General features: G+C 41.6%; 1 protein-coding gene across 1 annotated transcript; it reads left to right on the top strand.

Moving 5' to 3' along the window:
• The first annotated feature begins 19,420 nt into the window (after positions 1 to 19,420).
• On the top strand, positions 19,421 to 19,891 carry LOC108298793 (small EDRK-rich factor 2-like). The gene has a single exon (XM_037735891.1). It carries the CDS (start codon positions 19,484 to 19,486, stop codon positions 19,619 to 19,621), a length of 138 nt encoding a protein of 45 aa, XP_037591819.1. The 5' UTR covers positions 19,421 to 19,483; the 3' UTR covers positions 19,622 to 19,891.
• Positions 19,892 to 20,168: the final 277 nt, after the last annotated feature.

Below are 20,168 nucleotides of genomic sequence, written 5' to 3'. Positions count from 1 at the left end.
TTTTTGAAGAAAAATAGATGCTGGAAGAAAAAGTCATTTGATGTTTTATTTTGCCATTAAAATAGCCAACTGGAGCAGAGGAAAAAAAATACCTAAAATCTTAATAAGGCCATTTTTAGTTTCTACATTTTTAGAATAGTCATATTAATGAAATAATTTCATTATTAAAATTAATTTCTTCCATAATGACACAAGCATCTACCCAAATCATTTAACCTCCAAATTTAGAAGTTGACTCTTAATTTTCTCATTGAATTCTAGTCTGTCAGTCTGTTCTCCTTGACTACTGCCCTCCCAAAATGTATCCCAAATTGACCCCCTGATTTCCACCGCATAGGTAGTTCCCTAATACTTGCCCTGATTCTTGTCACAGCCTACCACATCCTCTCATTTGTTCTATTCCTGCCTTTCTATAATCCACTTCCCAACAAACAGCCAAAGAGATCACTTTAAAATATATACCATATAGGTGAAAACAGACACAAAGAACAATGGAACAGAATAGAGAACCCAAAATAAGACTGCATACCTACAGCTATCTGATCTTTGACAAATCTGGCAAAAACAAAAAATGGGAAAAGTATTCCCTACTCAATAAATGGTGCTGGGATAACTGGGTAGCCATATACAGAAGATTGAAACTGAACTTCTTCCTTACACTATATTTAAAAAAAAAAAAAAAAACTCAAGATGAGTTAAAGACTTAAATGTAAATCCAACACAATAAAAAACCCTGGAATACTACCCAGGTGATATCATTTTGGATATAGGAAAAGGCAAAGATGTTATGATGAAGACACCAAAAGCAATTGCAACAAAAGCAAAAATTGACAAATGGGTTCTAGCTAAACTACAGAGGTTCTGCATCGGGAAAGAAGAAAAAAATATTGTAAGCAGCAATTCATACCATGAAACATACACCAACTTATCAGGACATATGGTATTACCAAAATGAAAACTCAAAGATGCTATTTTGAAAGAATAATCCAAAATTTATCTTGCAAAAGAAGACTAACATCTATCTCTATTTCTTTCAAGTAAATTCTCTTCATTAGCTCCACCAAATCCCAGAAGCCTATATAAATATTTTCTTACATATAAATTTTTGAGCCCAGACACAGAATGTTTTTTAAATTATAATATTAAATGCATAAAGGAATCAAAATGAAAATCTAGGCATTCAGTTTCTCCAGTAAGATAAGATTTTCCCTTTCGTATATTCAATCCATCATTAATGCCAAGCAAGATATCAGAGCCATGGCATTGGAAAGGGGTCAACTTGCAGGTCTGTAAGAAGCATTTATTGATAACAGTATAAGTTTGAAAAGGCAAATTTTATTAGATAGAAAGTACACTGCAGAGGAGTGTGGTGGGTACCTCAGCAACAGAGGAGTGAATGTGCTGTGGCAGATTTTCCTTGGGAACATTTATGTACCTTAAAGTAGAAGCTTAAGGGTCCTTTGGACCCTATCAGCCACATAGATTATAATAAATGATTATATTTGTAGACATTTTAGTGCCTTGATGTCAGCAAGGGTTGCACAATGAGTTTTGGCATGCATGCATTCCAGAGATGTATGGAAATTTTAGTTACTTTCAAGTTTCTTTTTGGAAAGAGACCTGGAACCAGATGCTGACTCTAAATAATAAGGAAATTTAATTATGTATACATTCCTCAGATAAGGAGTTTTGTCTCTGGCCCATTTTGTGACGGTAAAAGCCCCATAAAACTGCATACCTCAACCATACCTCGGCTTTCTGTTAAAACTGCTCTCTATAACCCAAATGTGAATAAGTAATTAAGGACTGTGATTTCCACCCTACCCAGGCAATGTGTAAACAAATGCTAATCTCGACTTTTGTGAACAACTTAAGTAACAACCAGAATGTCAAAAAGTCCCCTGGCCCTTGGAATGTCCGGAGCCCCTCACCCTATCTTCACCCAGGAATCCACTGGAATGTCCAGAACCCCCACCTCCGCCCCTCACCCTCACTCCCAAGGTGATTTTTACAGGTATACAGGGTCTTGACACCCTCCTTTCAGGGCCATGGGTTGGAGAGACATGAGTCCTCCGTGGCTGCTGGCAATAAAGACCCTGCAATTTGGCATACTTTTATCTTGGTGTTGACTTTCTATGCTCTGGCCAGTACAACAATTTGATGTCACCAGATGATCTTTCCTCTCCTTAATTAATAACAGAAAATATCTGTTAGGCACATGACCTCACAGTAGACATTATATGAATAAGTTAATGTGGCATGATTCCTATTTATTGGTAAAATATAAAAGAAAAAAAAAACAAGTACATAAAATGCTCTCTCTGTTCAGTCCTGGGCTGTGTCCACATTTCTCTGTCTGCCATATATACCCATCAAACTAAATGAAAGCAAGTATCAGGAAAAAAGTAATAAAATCTTTACAGCAAAGATTATACTAGCCCAATGTGTTCATTTTGGCTGTATATGGCCTAATACTTGATAAATACAGAGAAAGTATTAAACATTTTAATAACTATGACTAGTGAATAGTTGATGAGCCATTCCCAAAAGTCCTTTGTGTAAATAACATTTAAGTAACTCTCACATGCCATGCAAAGTGATTGAGGCTGAGGATAAAATAGTGAACCACAAGATCAAGGTCCTTCCTTATCACTTATCTTGAAGGTAGTTATAAGAATAAGAAAAATGAACCTGAATAAAATGAGAAGAACTCATTAGTGAGAAGGAACAAGTAGTGTGTAGGTAGTCAGGGAAAGCCATTATACTCAATCCTTGGCCATTCTGTTTAGTGAGTCCCTGAATGCTTTGAATAAGAAAAAAGTGATTTGCTTATTATTTGCTAATTTAAAAAAACTAGAGAAACAGCCAACACGTAGGTGAGTTGAGATTAACAATAGCAGGATGAAATGGGCCAAATTCATGAAAAATAAAATTAATATAGATAAATATAGTCTAGACTTTATCAAAACTGTGTGAGCATAAGCTCAGGACAGGAAAGATGGTCTGGAATCTTTGCTCTTCCACTTACCACATGAACTGAAACCAGTCATTTAACCTCTTTGTGTTTCCATTTATTCACCCATAAAACAGGTATAATAAAAACAGTAATGATCTTTTATCAACGCTGTTGGATTAAATGACCTTAAAAGATTATCAGTCACAGACTCAACTCTCAATGAATGTTAAATTACTGTTGTGTTAATTTTTTAAAAGGAGCTGTTTTGCCTAAAAGCTCGATGTGAATCAAGAGTGTGATGAGATAGCCCAACTATATTGACCTAGGGCTGCATTTAAAAAATAAAATATCAAGAGTGAGAAGTCTATGGGAATATTTACAAATGTTCATACAGCCCCTGGCTATGCTATTCCCTCCTGGCACCTCTGCCTTCTGCTGTCCGTCTCTGTTTTTCTGTGTTTATCTCTTTTACATATGTTTCTCTCCCTATCTTGCTTTGTCTCTCTATGCCACTTCTTTTCTGTCCTTTAGAGGAAACCTCACTATTCCTAAGTGCATCTAGAGAAGAACCAAAACTCCTCTTGATGTACTCCTCCTTATTCTCTGGTGAAGGCAGGAAGCAGAAAAATGGAACGGCCACTGTATAAACAGAAACCACCTCCCTGAAGAGCCACAGAAGCTGCTTTCAAGAGCATCCAAGTCAGACAGTTTAAACCGAGCCTGTGCAGCTTAGCAGGAAATAAGACTCAATGGAGCAATTACAGGGAAGAAGGTATTTGGATAAAAATAGATACATTTTTACCTAAAACTTTCTGGAATTAACAATAGTATGCTTATAAAACAATAAATTTTGTCTCACCCAAAAGTTTGAGAGGAGGCTACAGGGCCTATGATTATATGTAATCATGACAGCTGGACTTGAGCATCCTTGAAAAGGCTTGTCAAGTTAACTGTGCTTATAGACAAAATCACTGACTGTATTTGCTGTGATTTGAAGTGAAACAGAGGCCCTCCAACGACGCGAACAAGTAATAACAAACATAATTTTGACTCCAAAATGGAACAAGGCTTGGATTGTTCCTTTGGATCTTGTCAAAATGGAAAATATTATACAGCAGAGGTTATTTTTTAGTCATCATTCTTTTACTGTGAATTTATTTTCCATCTGGGAAATGGAACATATATCGGAGATAAAATAGACTCCATTTTACATGTAAAACAGGCAACTGGAGAGAAGCTATGAACAATAAAATCCACTGGGTTATGTACTTCCTTTTGCTTCTGTGTCTTTTGATTTAGGAAGGCACTGCTTATTTACGTGACTGAATAACAAATCTCTGCCAAAAAGAAAAACTCATTCTTCACTATTATTTGCAACCTAAGTACAACTGTCAATGCTGTTTAAGGAGAAAATATAAATATAAAAAGGAAAGGGGGCATATAAATTCAGCATCCAAAACATAACTGCTTCTGAAACAGACTTTTTTAAAAAAACTTGATATATTTGCTATAGATATACTCACCATGAAATTTTACTTCCTACTTGCTAATAAGGACATAAAAATTACTTGTTGTATATAATGGCTTAGGAAGCAGGACTTTTTTTAAACAGTATTAAATTCATTGTGGAAGTCAGTAGTTGGCTTAAATTGTATTTTTGTCCTCACTTGTCATTTAGAAAACTAAAAGAGCAATTATTCTAAGAGAGAAATATACTTGAGAGCAGGGACACAGCTCTCAGACACTGGAATGTCCTCTCCCTGTTCCTCTCGAATAGCAAGCTACTAAAGAAAGTTTTTCTGGAATAATTGTGAGAAATCAAGTTTGAAGATGTGTCAGTGCAGAAGGGAACACACTGAGTGAGCAACAAGTTATGCAGATAAAAAGTAATGCCTATAAGGCCAGGTGCGGTGGCTCACACCTGTAATCCCAGCACTTTGGGAAGCCAAGGCAGGTGAATCACCTGAAGTCAGAGGTTTGAGACCAACCTGGGCAACTTGGTGAAACCCCATCACTACTAAAAATGCGAAACAGCCAGGTGTGGTGGCGGGCATCTGTAATCCTAGCCACTTGGGGGGCTGAGACATGAGAATCTCTTGAACTCAGGAGATTGAGGTTGCAGTGAGCCAGGATCCCACCACTGCACTCCAGCCAGGGTGAAAAGTGAGACTATGTCTCCAACAACAGAAAAAGTAATGCAGATAAAAAGTCAAGAGATAAATTCTGAAGATGCACTGAACAGGTAAAAGAAGAGAAAGAATGTGACAGAGACAAGACAAAGAGTGTAGTGATGGTTTAAATAGAGAAGAAAAGGAAATCAAACATGTTACCCAGTCATGCTGTTACATTTTACTGTGCCCAGTATAAAGGTCATGAGGAATATCTTGAGTAGTTCTCAGGAGTTCAATATTTTTATTTTGTTCCTGCAGCCCATCATTTCATTTTGTTCAGAACAAACAACTGAAATTTTCTGTGATAAAGATGAAGAAAGCTTTAAGCCCTTGGAACATTATATTATTGCCACAAGCCTGATCCTGCCTCTTCTACACATGGTGCTACTAGAATGTATCTTTTATTTCTTTCATCCCAAAGGTCATTCTGCAAATTCAAACATCAAAGAAAAGGAGAAACTTGTGAATTCTTTTTCTGAATTTAGCAATTATTTCTTAAGTTTCATTTTGCCTTTTTTTTCCTCCCACAATGAGATTAAACGGGACACACTTATTAAATCTTCAGCCAAGCCAGGAAAACAGGTCTTGCCACACAGTAAGCTTTTGGGTTGCAAGAGCAAGTAGTCAAAATACTGAAAGTGACGTTCTTCTCACCACCAAAACCATATGATTTGGGGGAAAGTTATTTCCCCTCTCTTTGTTTCTGTTTCGTCCACTGAAAAATAAGAATCCTTAATTGGGTGCCTGCTAATGCCTTTCATACTTTTAAAATTATGTTAGTCTATAAAACATAGTGACAGAATAATGATTTCTAAAAAAAGTCACCTCATTCAATTCTTATTTGACTTAGTCCTTTATAATGTACATATTTAATGCTTTAATACATATGTAAATATTTTACACTGTAATCTTAACTTTCTTCTGATGGTTTTTAATGCATCTAATTCTACTTGGCTGTCATGGAAAGAGTTATGACACAATTGCTCTTCTAAAGTGAAAGATATTAGTTTGTTGAAAGACACACACACCAAACCTATCATTTCTTCCTGTCAAAAATGATTTCTTTCGTGACAAAGGTTGGGAAGAAGAAAATGTCATCTTCATCAGTCAAAATTTTATGTTATAGTATCAAGAAAAATAGACCTCAAAAAATATGTGCTAGTTTTTAGCAATGAAAAAACATAGTGTAAATATTGGCTGTTTTTAAAAGGGGAGCTGAGCTTGAGGTTATCTATGAATGTGTACCAAAAAAAAAAAACCCACATGATTCCTTTAAATAAGTGCAATTATCTCAGCCACAAATGATCATACTGTGGGAAGTGTAAGCAGAATCTTATAGCAATAACCTGTGGAAAATTCTAGCAAAATTCCAGAGCATCAAAACTTTGCAAATAGTCAAATGATGCCCCAGTCTTCAGATTATAAAAACTACAAATTAACCCACTGACTTGATACCCAGGAAACATCTGGAGGAATCAGTAAACATGAAAGATCATTCACCCTTAGAAAAGACTCTAACGGTCTGATGAACCACAAGAGCGATGGCTCATGCCACATTAAATTTGCTTCTTTTTGTTGAAAGCATATTAAGATTTTCAAGTCAGATTATGTTACATACAACATATTGCAATGTCACCTTGGTTCTACTAAAGGTAACATTTTTTATCAATGACCTGAATGAACACATTGTTATTTATGAGCAAACATGATAACTGTTGTAATAGATAAAATAATCCAGGATAGACAATGCCAAATGAAACACGCATAAATTCAAGCTCTAATTTGGGTTTCAGGACAATTGTACATATATACAATCAGAAAGTCAAACCTTGAAAGTAATTCTTGTGGAAATTATAATGAGGTACAGCTTTAGCTAGAGATTGCTCTATATGTGCTCTATAGAAATATAGAGTTTACATGAGTACTATTTAAATAAACAGAGCCAGAGAGAAGGAGGTCTGCCTTAATCAATACCCATTCTTAAATGGCAAATAATAAGGCCCTATCATCAAAATAAAAGGAACAGTTTAGCTCTACTGAGTCTTTAAAGAGTGCTAGGCAGTATTTCAAGTACTTTATATGCATGATCTTATTTTATCATTATGTAAATTTCATGAAATAGCCACTGTCCATTTCCATTTAACAACCTAGAAAACTGAGGCTTAAAAAGGATAATGAGTCCAGGCACGGTGGCTCACGCCTGTAATCCAAGCACCTTGGAGGCCAAGGCGGGTGGATCACCTGAGGTCGGGAGTTCAATATCAGACTGACCAACATGGTGAAACCCCATCTTTAAAAAAAAAAGGATAATGAACATGTCCAATGTAAAACAGCTAATGAGAGGATAAGTTCTGACTTCAAAACATTCTTGAGACAACACCCGTTTCTTGCCACTGCAACATATAACCTCCCTAGTATAGAGGTTAGAAAGCCAGAAACCTGAGCCAAGTTTTTAGACAAATTATGTACACCAGCTGATAGGAACAGAAACACCTTTGTTAGTATAATTATAGGTTCTCAATAGCACACCCCTAAAAATGGCTTCAACAAACATTGCTGATAGCTAACATATAGAACTCAGTAACAATTAATTTCAAATGAAAATAGTCCTTGGCTAATACATTTAAAATTTAGTTCAACAATGATAAAGCAATACTACTTCTGGACCTAAAAAATACATTTTAGAACATCTAAATAATGTACAAAGGAAATCACTGAATCACTTTATTTGATCATTATTGGAGTGTTCAAGAAGCTGCTAAGCTTAGGTAATTGCAGAAAGTGGGCACAGACAGATGTCAATATTTTTAAAGGATAAATAATATCCTTTTAAAGGTCAAATAATATTAAAATGTGCATTTAAAAGGTCAATATTTAAAAGGTACATTTTCTGTAACAGAGGACTAACTCTCCTGTTAAGAACAAATGGGAAAACTAGAAAATATGGAAGAGAGGCCACCAATAAAATCCTCTTCAGAAGAAAAAAAACACCATTCTAGACCTCAGATTATGTCCATAAACAATTTCCAAATATAATGTTCAACAAACATAAAAATGAGATAGCAAAGGAAAAGTAACACTAAATTTTATAAAAAATATTTTAAAATTAATAATAGCAGATTGAAAGGGAGATTGAATATATTGTAATTATTAGACTTAAACTTTTAAATAACTGCTTGTTTTATTCAAGAGTTTGAATATTTTAGCAGAAAACAAAACTATAAAATTTATTTTGCAGCTTTAAAAAACCAAAAATCTATAATTTACAAATACAAGAGCTAACATTTTTAAATGAAATGTGTTTAATAGTAAATTAGACACAGCTGAAGAGAATTAGAATACTGTTAGTTACTTCAGAAAATACTTGTTGAGAATTAAGCATAGCAGAGACAGAAACAAGACTGGGTAAGAGAGACATTGGACACAGTGCGAAGTTCCAACATATGTGTGCTTAGAACTTCAGAAAGAGAAAAGTATATGAAGCAAAGGTAGTATTAACCAAGAGTTTTCCAAAGCTAACGAAAAACATCACTTTACTGATTCAAACATCCAATTATTCCCAAAGCAAACTGAATTAAAGAAATCTGCACAAAGATACCTCATGGTAAAATAGAAAAATACAAAGAGCTAAATTTTCTTTAAAGCTGATTTCTTAACAGAAACAATGGAACCAAGGGAAATACATTCATATTTTCAATGTTGTATTAATTCGTTTTCATGCTGATATAAAAAACTGCCTAAGACTGGGTAATTTATAAAGAAAAGAGGTGGAATTTAACTCACAGTTCCACAGGACTGGCGGGGGAGGGGGTTCCTCAGGAAACAGCTGGCCCAGTAGCTGCGGGCTTTGTTTTAAAGTGAGGCAAAAAAAAAAAAAAAGTTGTGTAAACAATGTGTAAACAAATGCTAATCTTGACTTTTGTGAATCACTTAAGTAACAACCAGAATGTCAAAAAGGGCCCCCAGCCCTCGGAATGTCTGGAGCCCCTCACCCATCTTCACCCAGGATTCCACTGGAATGTCTGGAACCCCCTTACCACCAACATCACTCTCCCTTATGCCCAAGGTGATTTTTTACGGGTATAAAGGGGTCTTGACACCCTCCTTTGGGGGCCACGGGTTGGAGAGACACGAGTCCTCCGTGGCCGCTGGCAATAAAGACCCTGCAATTTGGTATACTTTTTTCTTGGTGTTGACTTTCTATGCTCGGTCCAGTACAACATTTGGAGGTCCCACCGAGATTTATCTTCTTCCATCACCAGACAAAAGCCATCTCAGAGTCTCACCCAGGCGGCCGCTCCCACCTCAGGGACCTCTAGGAGAGGTGCCCCCTGAGCTGTTCCAGGGCCCCAGAGTTCCAGCACCATGGAGGATAAGCCACTACCCAGCTGACATTCACCTGAAATTCCTCAGGGTCCCAGAAACCTCTGGAGGTAAGTCAGGTCTGGGGACCGTTCCATCAGGGGGGCCTGAGTTGGGGGACCAGACGCGGTCACTGCAACTCTGACCAGGCAAGCCTACCATAAGACGTCACTGGAGGCTCAGGTTACCTCACTAGAGGCTCGGGTTGCCTCACTGGAGGCTCAGGTTACCTCACTGGAGGCTCGGGTAATGTAGTTCTCGGTCATTTTCCCTAACCTCGGTGTGAGTGAAAGAGTGAGTGTTTATATATGTAGTCCCATGGCTGGAAGGCTACGGGGCCTGTGTGGGCCATCATCACCCGCGGTTCCACGGGGACATCATAAGGCATAACGGTGATTCATCTCAGGACTAAAAATTCTGAGGTGACCAGGCCCAGGGTTTATACGGGTACACCTTAGCCAAGACACTCTGAAACATTCCTCTGGGAATGTGGCCAGGCAGGCATCAGACTGGCCTCCCATCTGGGGGGCACCCATTCTTTGTCAATCCTATATGTAGTTCTGTCTTTATCGTAGATTCACCAGTTTTGTTAGACTCCTGTTGGCCAATATACAGTGGTTTAGGCCTGCTTCCCTTGGAGTGGAGGATATTCTACAGTGGGTAACAGACCACTGGCTGCAGGGGACCTTTACTGAATTTATGCCCCTAGAAATAACTCTATTCACCTTCCTTCTCCTATTATTCTTCTACTACTGAGACCTCACTTCTTCTGACTCTGCCATGTGGCAGATAGTGTTAGCCCTATCTCTTTTTGTTTTCTTCCTTATTATAATCATTGTGGCCTGTAAGTTCTCTCAGCCACCCCTTCCCCCCCAGGACAGGAGTATCTCTGCCAGTGTTGGGTATAATTTCTTTTTCCCACCAAGAGAGAGCAAGAAGAAAGAAGAGAAAGGGAAAAAAAGAGAGACAGAAATGGAGAGAGAGAGAGGAGAGAGGGAGAACAGGAAGAAAGGAGAAGAGAGGAGAAAGGAAAAGAGAGTGGAGAAAGAAGAAAAAAAAGACAGAAATAGGGAGAGAGAGAGAGGAGAGAGGGAGAACAGGAAGAAAGGAGAAGAGAGGAGAAAGGAAAAGAGAGTGGAGAAAGAAGAAAAAAAAGACAGAAATAGGGAGAGAGAGAGAGGAGAGAGAGAGAGAGCAAGAAGAAAGGAGGAGAGAGGAATTTAATGCTTTACAGGGTCCCTTTGTCAAGGCAACCAAAAAGCCACAGGGATGGGGAACTCACAGCTGGCCCAGTAGCTGCGGGCTTTGTTTTAAAGTGAGGCAAAAAAAAATAAAAGTTTTTTTTTTTTCTGCCGGCCACCAGCCCCACCCAGAAGCCGCAGGGGTGGGGAACTCTGAGCCAGCACAGCGGCTGTGAGCTTTGTTTTAAAGTGACTTGTTAGCACAGTCGTTAAGGTGTGGGGCCTGCAACTGCAAGGTTGTTGGTTCAAATCCTCAGTGAAGCCAGTTTTAAATTAGTGAAATCAGTTTTAAATTAGTGAAATCTCTTGGGGGAAATTTGGCGTAAAAAAAAAAGAAAAGAAAACCCACAAATGGGTTCATCTAACTCCCAGCCTTGTACCCCCTTCCAATGCATGACGTCCAACTTCAAGGTTGGGTTCTCAGGCCCATATGGGGTGAAATTAACCCCTGGAAATCTCCGCTCTTTGTGAATGGCTGTCTTTTGGAGATGGGTGGCCAGATACTGGGACCTATGACCCAAAAATTACCCAGACTGTATGGAAAATGGTTGCAGAAACTCCTGGATACCCTGACCAGTTTCCATACATCGACCAATGGTTGAGTTTAGTCCAACAGCCTCCCCCATGGCTAAAGTGCTGCATAAAACAGGCTGGACTTCAGGTCACGTTAGCCAGCTCAAAGAAGGCCCCTACTGCACCAGCCATTCTCCCCGCCCCAGAAGAGGATCTAGAATTACCTCTGCCTTACTTTAGACCCTCTGGACAGAGGTCTCAGCACCTCTCTTCAGACAGCACTGGTAGCCAACCCTTGTCCCCACTCCACACCCATAGCGGGGCTCCATACCCACCCCAGGTATTACCCCTGTGAGAGGCGCCCCCAGTGGAAGGAGGTAGCCGGGGCCACCCTTTCTTCATCCACATCCCCTTCTCCTCTAATGACTTATACAATTGGAAGGCTCAACACCCTCCCTTTTCCAAAAGGCCCCAGGCACTCACAGGGCTCCTAGAGTCTGTCTTACTAACCCACCACCCCACCTGGGATGATTGCCAACAATTACTCCTAATACTGTTTACTGCAGAAGAAAGGGGCAGAATAGACAGGAGGCCCATAAGGCCATAATTGGAACGGGGGGGGGCTTGGTGGAGGACCACCAGGAGCAAATTAATGAAACTTTCCCTTTCACTCGACCCCAGTGGGACCCAAACACCTCGGCAGGTCTACAGGCTTTGAACAATTTTCACCGGTACCTACTAGAAGGGGTTAGGGGAGCAGCCCGAAAGCCCACTAATCTTTCCAAGGTAGGGACTGTAACTCAGGGCCCGCAGGAGTCGCCGGCTGCCTTCCTTGAGCGTCTACAGGACGCTTATCACACCTACACTTTTATTGACTCTGAGGCTCCAGAAAATCAGCGGGCCATCAATCTGGCTTTTGTTTCCCAGTCAGCCCCTGATATTAAAAGAAAGTTACAGAAGTTAGAGGGATTCCAGGGAATGAATTTGTCCCAGTTGCTGGAAATTGCCCAAAAGGTTTTTTACAATAGGGACACTTCAGAAGCCAGACAGGATAAGAGAGTTACTAAAGCAGTAATTGTGGCTCTTCGGGAAACCCAAGTTATCCCATGGGGACAGGAAACCTCACAGGGGAGCCGCTGGGGTCCCCGGCCCAGGCTAGGATGCAACCAGTGTGTGTACTGCTGGCAAACAGGCCACCGGAAGAAGGGGTGCCCAGAGAGGAGAAGGCAAGAAACAGCTCAGGGAAAGCCATCGAGGGCCATTCTCAATTTAGAAAGCCAGGATTGACGGGGCCAGGGCTCTTATTTATTAAGCCCCCAGGGGCCCAGAGTCACCTTAAAAATTGGTGGCAGCACACTCAGTCCTTACTCGGCCTCTAGGACCACTATTCAGTAAAAAAAAAAAAAAAAAAAAAACAATTATCCAGAGGGCCACAGGAAAAACCACGACAAGCCCTTGGACCACCAACCGATTCATTGATCTGGGAAACAGCACTGTCACCCACACCTCCATCTAGAGACCAGGTCAGGCTTGCCTCTCAGTACCTCCTCCCTTGGCATCAGGGCCACATCAGCAAATCCTCATCACCTGTGTTTTGTCAGACAAGTATCTCTTGCAGGAAGCTCTCTCCTCAGAGGCAGATCAACCAGCAACATCAGACCTCCTCTGCCAATTCCAAGAGGATGTACCTGGAGTGTGGGCTGAAACAAATACCCCAGGCTTGGCAAGTCACCGTACCCCAGTTGTGGTTCCGTTATTGGCAATGGCAACTCCAGTCCAGGTACGACAATATCCCATGAGCCAGGAAGCCAGACAGGGAATTGCTCCACATATAACCAGACTCCTAAAAGGAGGGATCCTTACTACCTGTAAGTCCCCTTGGATTTCCCCCTTGCTTCCCATCTTAAAACTAGGCACAAAGGACTATCTGCCTGTACAGGACTTAAGGAAGGTAAACAAACGAGTGGAAACTGTCCACCCTACGGTTCCAAATCCATACACCCTCCTAAGTCTCTTGGGTCTGGAATACCACCATTACACTGTCTTGGGTCTTAAGGAAGCATTCTTTGCATCCCACTGGCCCCTGTTAGCCAGCCCATATTTGCTTTTGAATGGACTGACCCCAATACTGGGGTTTTGGGGCAACTCACCTGGACAAGACTGCCTCAGGGGTTCAAAAACTCCCCTACTCTGTTTGATGAGGCACTTAGCCAAGATCTTGCCACCTTCTGAGCTGAGTTCCCCAAGTGTGCCCTACTTCAATATATGGATGACTTACTATTGGCTACAAAAACCCAGGAGGCCTGTAAAGAGACCACCCAGTCATTATTAAAGACCCTACAGACTTTGGTTTACCAGGTCTCAGCTAAAAAGGCCCAACTCTGCCAACCGAAAGTTACCTACCTGGGCTATATCATAGAGAAGGGCAACCAGGCACTGGCACCTAGCCGAGTCCAAGCAGTGCTGCAAATACCCACCCCCACCACAAAACGCCAGGTTCAAGAATTCCTTGGGGCAGTAGGGTATGGCAGGCTATGGATTTTAGGATTTGCCGAAATAGCCAAGCCCCTGTATGCCTGCACTGGAGGAAATCAGCCCTTGATGTGGACAGAGATAGAGCAACGGGCTTTTGACAAGCTCAAGACTGCCCTGACTATTGCCCCAGCCTTGGCCTTTCCAGACATCTCTAAACCCTTCCGGTTGTTTGTGCATGAAAAACAGGGATTTGCTAAGGGGGTGCTCACCCAGTTGTTGGGACCATGGTCCTGGCCAGTCACCTATCTTTCAAAAGGACTTGACTCTGTAGCCCCTGGGTGGCCAGATTGTCTGAGGTCGATGGCAGCTACAGCCCTGTTAGTCAAGGAGGTGGACGGACTAACCTTGGGGCAGGAGTTAAACTTAGTGGCACCCCATGCGGTGGAGTCACTACTCCGTGGAGCTCCAGGAAAATGGATGTCTAATGCCCACATAGTCCAATACCAGGCCTTACTTTTGGATCAGCCCCACATAAAATTTTTTAAAGGCTACAGTTTTAAACCCTGCCACTCTGCTACTAGAGGAGCCATACATGATTGCCAACAGACAACAGACGTCCTCCACACAGCTCGGCCAGACCTCACCGATGTCCCCCTGCAGAATCCAGAGGAGGTACTGTATACGGATGGCAGCAGTTTCATGGTCGACGGAGTCAGGTATGCCAGGGTAGCCGTAGTCACCCTAGAGTGGGTTGTCTGGGCCCAGCTCTTCCACATGGAACCTCGGCCCAAAAGGCAGAACTCATAGCTCTGACAAATGCCTTAGACTGGGCGGAGGGAAAAACTGTAAACATCTACACGGATAGCCGGTATGCCTTTGCTACCGCTCATGTACATGGAGCCATTTATAAAGAAAGAGGACTACTTACCTCAGAGGGAAAAACCATCAAAAATAAAGAAAAAATCCTAGCCCTACTAGAGGCTATATGGAAGCCCAAGGCAGTGGCATTAATACACTGCAAGGAACACCAGAAGGGAAATTCACCAGAGGCAAGGGGAAATAGGGCGGCTGATCTACAAGCCAGAAAGGCAGCCTTGGGACCAGTAAAGCCTCTGACTCTTCTTGTGACTCTGCCTGCCCCAACCCTGCCCCCTACCCCTACGTACTCACCTGACGAGGAAAACTTTGCTAAAGAACAAGGGGGCACACAAGATTCCACAGGATGGTGGATTCTACCAGACTCAAGGATTGTGGTCCCCGAGGCTCTAGGATGGGCTCTAGTTAAGGACAGACACCAGGCCACTCACTTAGGACAGACCAAACTAACTGAGCTGCTAAAAGCCAAATACTACATCTCCCACTTACATGAACTTATCAAGGAAACTACTACCCGGTGTGATGTATGTGGCCGAGTAAATCCAGGAGGGAAAAGGTCTAGCCAGGTAGGAGTGAGACTTAGAGGGACTAGCCCTGGGGAGCACCGGGAAGTAGGTTTCACTGAAATAAAACCCCTGGCAAATGGCTATAAATACCTCCTAGTGTTTATAGATACGTTCTCTGGATGGGTTGAGGCCTTCCCCACTAGGTCTGAGACTGCTTTGGTGGTCACAAAAAAACTATTACAGGACCTTGTTCCTCGGTTTGGCCTCCCTCTAACGCTGGGGTCAGACAATGGGCCTGCCTTTACTGCACAAGTTTCTCAGGGCCTAGCCAAGGCCCTGGGTGTATCCTGGAAATTACATTGTGCCTATCGTCCCTAGAGTTCAGGGCAAGTCGAATGAATGAACTGGACCTTAAAAGAAACCCTGACAAAGTTTATCCTAGAGACCAGTGAAAACTGGGTCAGCCTGCTTCCTTTTGTCCTCCTCCGTGTCTGATGCACACCCTGTCAGAAAGGTTTCTCCCCTTTTGAAATCATGTTCGGCAGGCCCCCTCTCTTACTCCCCAGACCCGTGGATATCATGCATGCTGAAATCCATAACTATACACTCCTTAAGTCCTTACAGGCGCTCCAGTCTGTTCAATCCCAGATACACCAGCTCATTAAGGACACCCGTCCCACCCCATTGGACCTCGCAAAGCGGCCAACACACCCCTTCCAGCCTGGAGACTCTGTCCTTGTTAAAATATTCGCCACCTCTGGCCTCACTCCCCGTTGGAAGGGACCCTACACGGTTATCCTGACCACACCTGCTGCTCTCAAGGTGGACGGACTAACGGCCTGGATTCATCACACCCACATCAAGGACAATGGAGCATCAAACACTCATCCCCCGACTCACTAAAGCTAAGACTTGTGAGCTCTTCGCAGTCACCACCCTCGCCACCCTAATCTGTGCTGTAAATGCCTATAGCAACCCCCCCCTTAGAACCCACCTACTATCAATGGGTCCTTACCGAGGGCTCCACTGGAGGATATGTTAGTTCCTTAACCGGGAAGGGATCCACCTTAGTCAATCTAACCCTGGAGTACATTCCAAAGACCCCCATTACCTTCTCCCTAGGCCTCTGTGCCCTCCCGGACCCCAATCTAAATTTCAGAACAAGTGGAGGTGTAGCCGGGTGTGGCAGTTTAGGGGCAGAGCAACAACTCCAGACCATGGGGTTATATCTGTGCCCAGGATCCACCCCACAAAAAAAGATGGAACTGTGGAGACTTAAATGAATTCTTTTGCCCCCATTGGGGTTGTGAAACTATCTCCACTACATACCAAAAACATAGACTCCTTCGTCTCTTTTAACCGAGACTTTCCCCCATCCCCATGCTACACCACTCAAAATAACTGTAACCGCCCCAGATGGTAGATGAACAGCAGGTCGAACCTGGGGTCTCGGAGTATATATGAGTGGGTGGGACATGGGAAACATCTTTACCATCCAGCGTATAACCTTGCCCAGGTCATAAAACAACAGGAGGCCCCCTTAAAAATACAAAGCCCCCTCATCCAGATAATCAATACCCCCCCCAACGACCTTCCCCTACAACCCCAACTCGGCTCGAAGAGGACACAACCCTGTTAACCTTGTTGTCCTCGGTTCACCACCTCCTCAAATCTAACCCAGATTTAGGACAAGACTGTTAGCTCTGTTTAAACCCTCAACCACCGTTTTATACCGGCTTGGCTTCCCAATTACCGGCCTTCCTGTCCAATTCTTCATGCTCACAGTCCACACTCTATTTAACCCTGGGAGACATAGAAGGGTATGGGCACTGCTACCACTCCCCAAATTACACCCTTGCAGGTTCTCCCTATGGGCACTATTGTAATGTCTCCCACAATGTAACATTTAATGGTAAAAACCTTCACTATCGGGCCCCAGAATCTCGAAACCAGAAAACAACGTAGAGAGGTTTCGGAAAGTTGGTATCAAAAAATGTTTTCCTAGTCCCCTTGGCTCACCTCCCTTCTCACGGGCCTGGTGGGACCTCTGGCCCAACTCTTATCAGGTCTCGTGTTCAGCCCCTGCCTCCTAAACCAACTGCTCAGGTTCATAAAATCTAGGAGAGGCTCCATAAAATTATTATATTAAGGTCTCAGTATGAGTCCTTAGAACAAACAGTACTAACCTGTTGGAGGAATCAATGATTTAATTCCTGTAAATAAAACAAGGGGGGAATGTGACATGGTAAAAGCCCCATAAAATTGCATACCTCAACTATACCTCGGCTTTCTGTTTAAACTGCTCTCTATAACCCAAATGTGAATGAGCAGTTAAGGGCTATAATCGCCACCTTACCCAGACAATGTGTAAACAAATGCTAATCTTGACTTTTGTGAATCACTTAAGTAACAACCAGAATGTCAAAAAGGGCCCCTGGCCCTCGGAATGTCCGGAGCCCCTCACCCCATCTTCACCCAGGAATCCACTGGAATGTCTGGAACCCCCTCACCGCCAACCCCCGCCCCTCTCCCTTACGCCCAAGGTGATTTTTTTACAGGTATAAAGGGGTCTTGACACCCTCCTTTGGGGGCCACGGGTTGGAGGGACACGAGTCCTCTGTGGCCACTGGCAATAAAGACCCTGCAATTTGGCATACTTTTGTCTTGGTGTTGACTTTCTATGCTCAGTCCAGTACAACAAATACATATTCACATACACATAGACATCCATATAGATGGATGAAACAGAGATTCATACACAGATAGATTGATTTTAAAGTGTTCTAAGATCTTTGCATTGCCTGGGAGAAGGATAGAAGACTAAAAATATTAATTAATATGATATTTAGTAAGTCAAATGTCTTTTTAATAGCCTCTAGCATAGCCACTAATAGCAAGTGCAATAATATATTAATTCCAAATAGATAGTAAACAAAATGGAATAATATAAAGTAATCTACCAATGGAAAGCAAACAGAAAGACATTTTTTAAGAAAGCAGGTTTGGGAAATAGGTAACATAAAGAAAACTGTAGAGTTAAACTCAAAAAGATTAATAATTACATTCAATGTAAATGAATCAGAAACTTCAATGAAAAGACAAGATTGTAAGACAACAATAAAAGACATGTTTGTATATAAAACATACAGAGAAGTTACTTCAAAGTAAAATTGTTTCTTAAACTGTACCATGTAAAAAAAATAAATAAAAACTGAAATAAATATATTATTTCAAACTGAGTAAACTTAACAACAGGCATTAAAAGGAATAAAGTGAGGCACATTTTAAGAATAAAATGCTCAGTTCACCAGTAAGATAAAATACTTCTAAATTTGTATGCAACTAATATAATCATTTGAAAATATTCTAAACAAAACTGATATAACTACAAGAAGAAATTCATAATTATTATAGAGGTTTTAAAATTAACTCTCTCAATATCACAGAAAAGACAGGAAAAATATAATAAGGCACAGAAGATTTAAATAAAAGGGTCAACAAATTTGACTCAATGAGACACAGGGTTTGCTGCACCCCATAACCATAGAATGCAAATCATTTCCAAGAATACCTAAAATATTTATAAAAACTGACCAAAGAAAATCCCAATACATTTTAATTATTAAAATACTACATAAAATGTCTGATCATAGTAGAATAAGAACAGAAATCAATAATATCTTGCCACGATTTTGGAAATTAAGAGATATAATTATTTACAACGCATAGATCAATGAATAAATTACAAGAAAATAAGAAAATATTTTTATTTATTTATTTTTTTTTTTGAGTCGGAGTTTCGCTCTTGTTACCCAGGCTGGAGTGCAATGGCGCGATCTCCGCTCACCGCAGCCTCCGCCTCCTGGGTTCAGGCAATTCTCCTGCCTCAGCCTCCTGAGTAGCTGGGATTACAGGCACGCGCCACCATGCCCAGCTGACTTTTTGTATTTTTAGTAGAGACGGGGTTTCACCATGTTGACCAGGATGGTCTCGATCTCTTGACCTCGTGATCCACCCGTCTCGGCCTCCCAAAGTGCTGGGATTACAAGCGTGAGCCACCGCGCCCGGCTAGAAAATATTTTTAATTAAAAGATAGCTAAGATTCTATATGTCAAGATTATGAAAAGCAACTAAAGTTAGAAATTTACAGCTTCAATTTTATAGATGAGAAAAAGGATAGGACTAAAAAATTAATAAGTTATGAATCTAGCTCAAGGTGTTAGAAAAGAGGTAAACCAAATGTAGATAAAAGGAAATAGTAACAATAAAAACAAAAATCAGTGAAGTAGAAACCAATGTCAAAGAAAGAATTGTCAACAAGCGGACGTAACGGAGGGAGGTTGGACCCGCGGGAACCAGCCGGAGCTCGCCCGCCAGAAGAACATGAAAAAGCAGGGCCACTCGGTTAAGGGGAAGCGCCGAGGTGACGGGCTTTCTGCGGCCGCCCGCAAGCAGAGGGACTCGGAGATCATGCAGCAGAAGCAGAAAAAGGCAAACAAGAAGAAGGAGGAACCCAAGTAGCTTTGTGGCTTCGTGTCCCACCCTCTTGCCCTTCGCCTATGTGCCGGGAGTCAGTCCCACCACGCTCGCCTTTCCTCCTGTAGTGCTCGCAGGTCCCAGCACCCATGGCATTCCCTTTGCCCTGAGCCTGCAGCGGGTCCCTTTTGTGCTTCCTTCCCCTCAAGTAGCCTCTCTACCCCTGGGCCACTCCCGGGGGTGAGGGGGTTACCCCTTCCCAGTGTTTTTTATTCCTGTGGGGCTCACCCCAAAGCATTAAAAGTAGCTTTGTAAAAAAAAAAAAAAAAAAAAAAATTGTCAAAGCCAGAACCTGGTTCTTTGAAAAGGTAATGAAATTAATAAATCCCTAAGTAGAATGATCTGGAAAATAAGAAATAAGACAAAGGTAAAAAATTACCAATTTCAGAGAGAGAAAAGGTATCACCATCTAAGAGCCTACAGATATTAAATATATATTAGGCAAAATATAAAAAACCGTAAGTTATGGAAAACATGCCAATAAATTTACCAAGATGTAAATAGCCTAATAACTGTGTTAAAAAAAAAAAAA

The sequence above is a fragment of the Cebus imitator genome, unplaced genomic scaffold, assembly GCF_001604975.1.
Source record: "Cebus imitator isolate Cc_AM_T3 unplaced genomic scaffold, Cebus_imitator-1.0 Scaffold1091, whole genome shotgun sequence".
NCBI lineage: Eukaryota > Metazoa > Chordata > Mammalia > Primates > Cebidae > Cebus > Cebus imitator.
The sequence above is the reverse complement of the archived record's forward strand: the minus strand, read 5'-3'. Positions and strand labels throughout refer to the sequence as shown.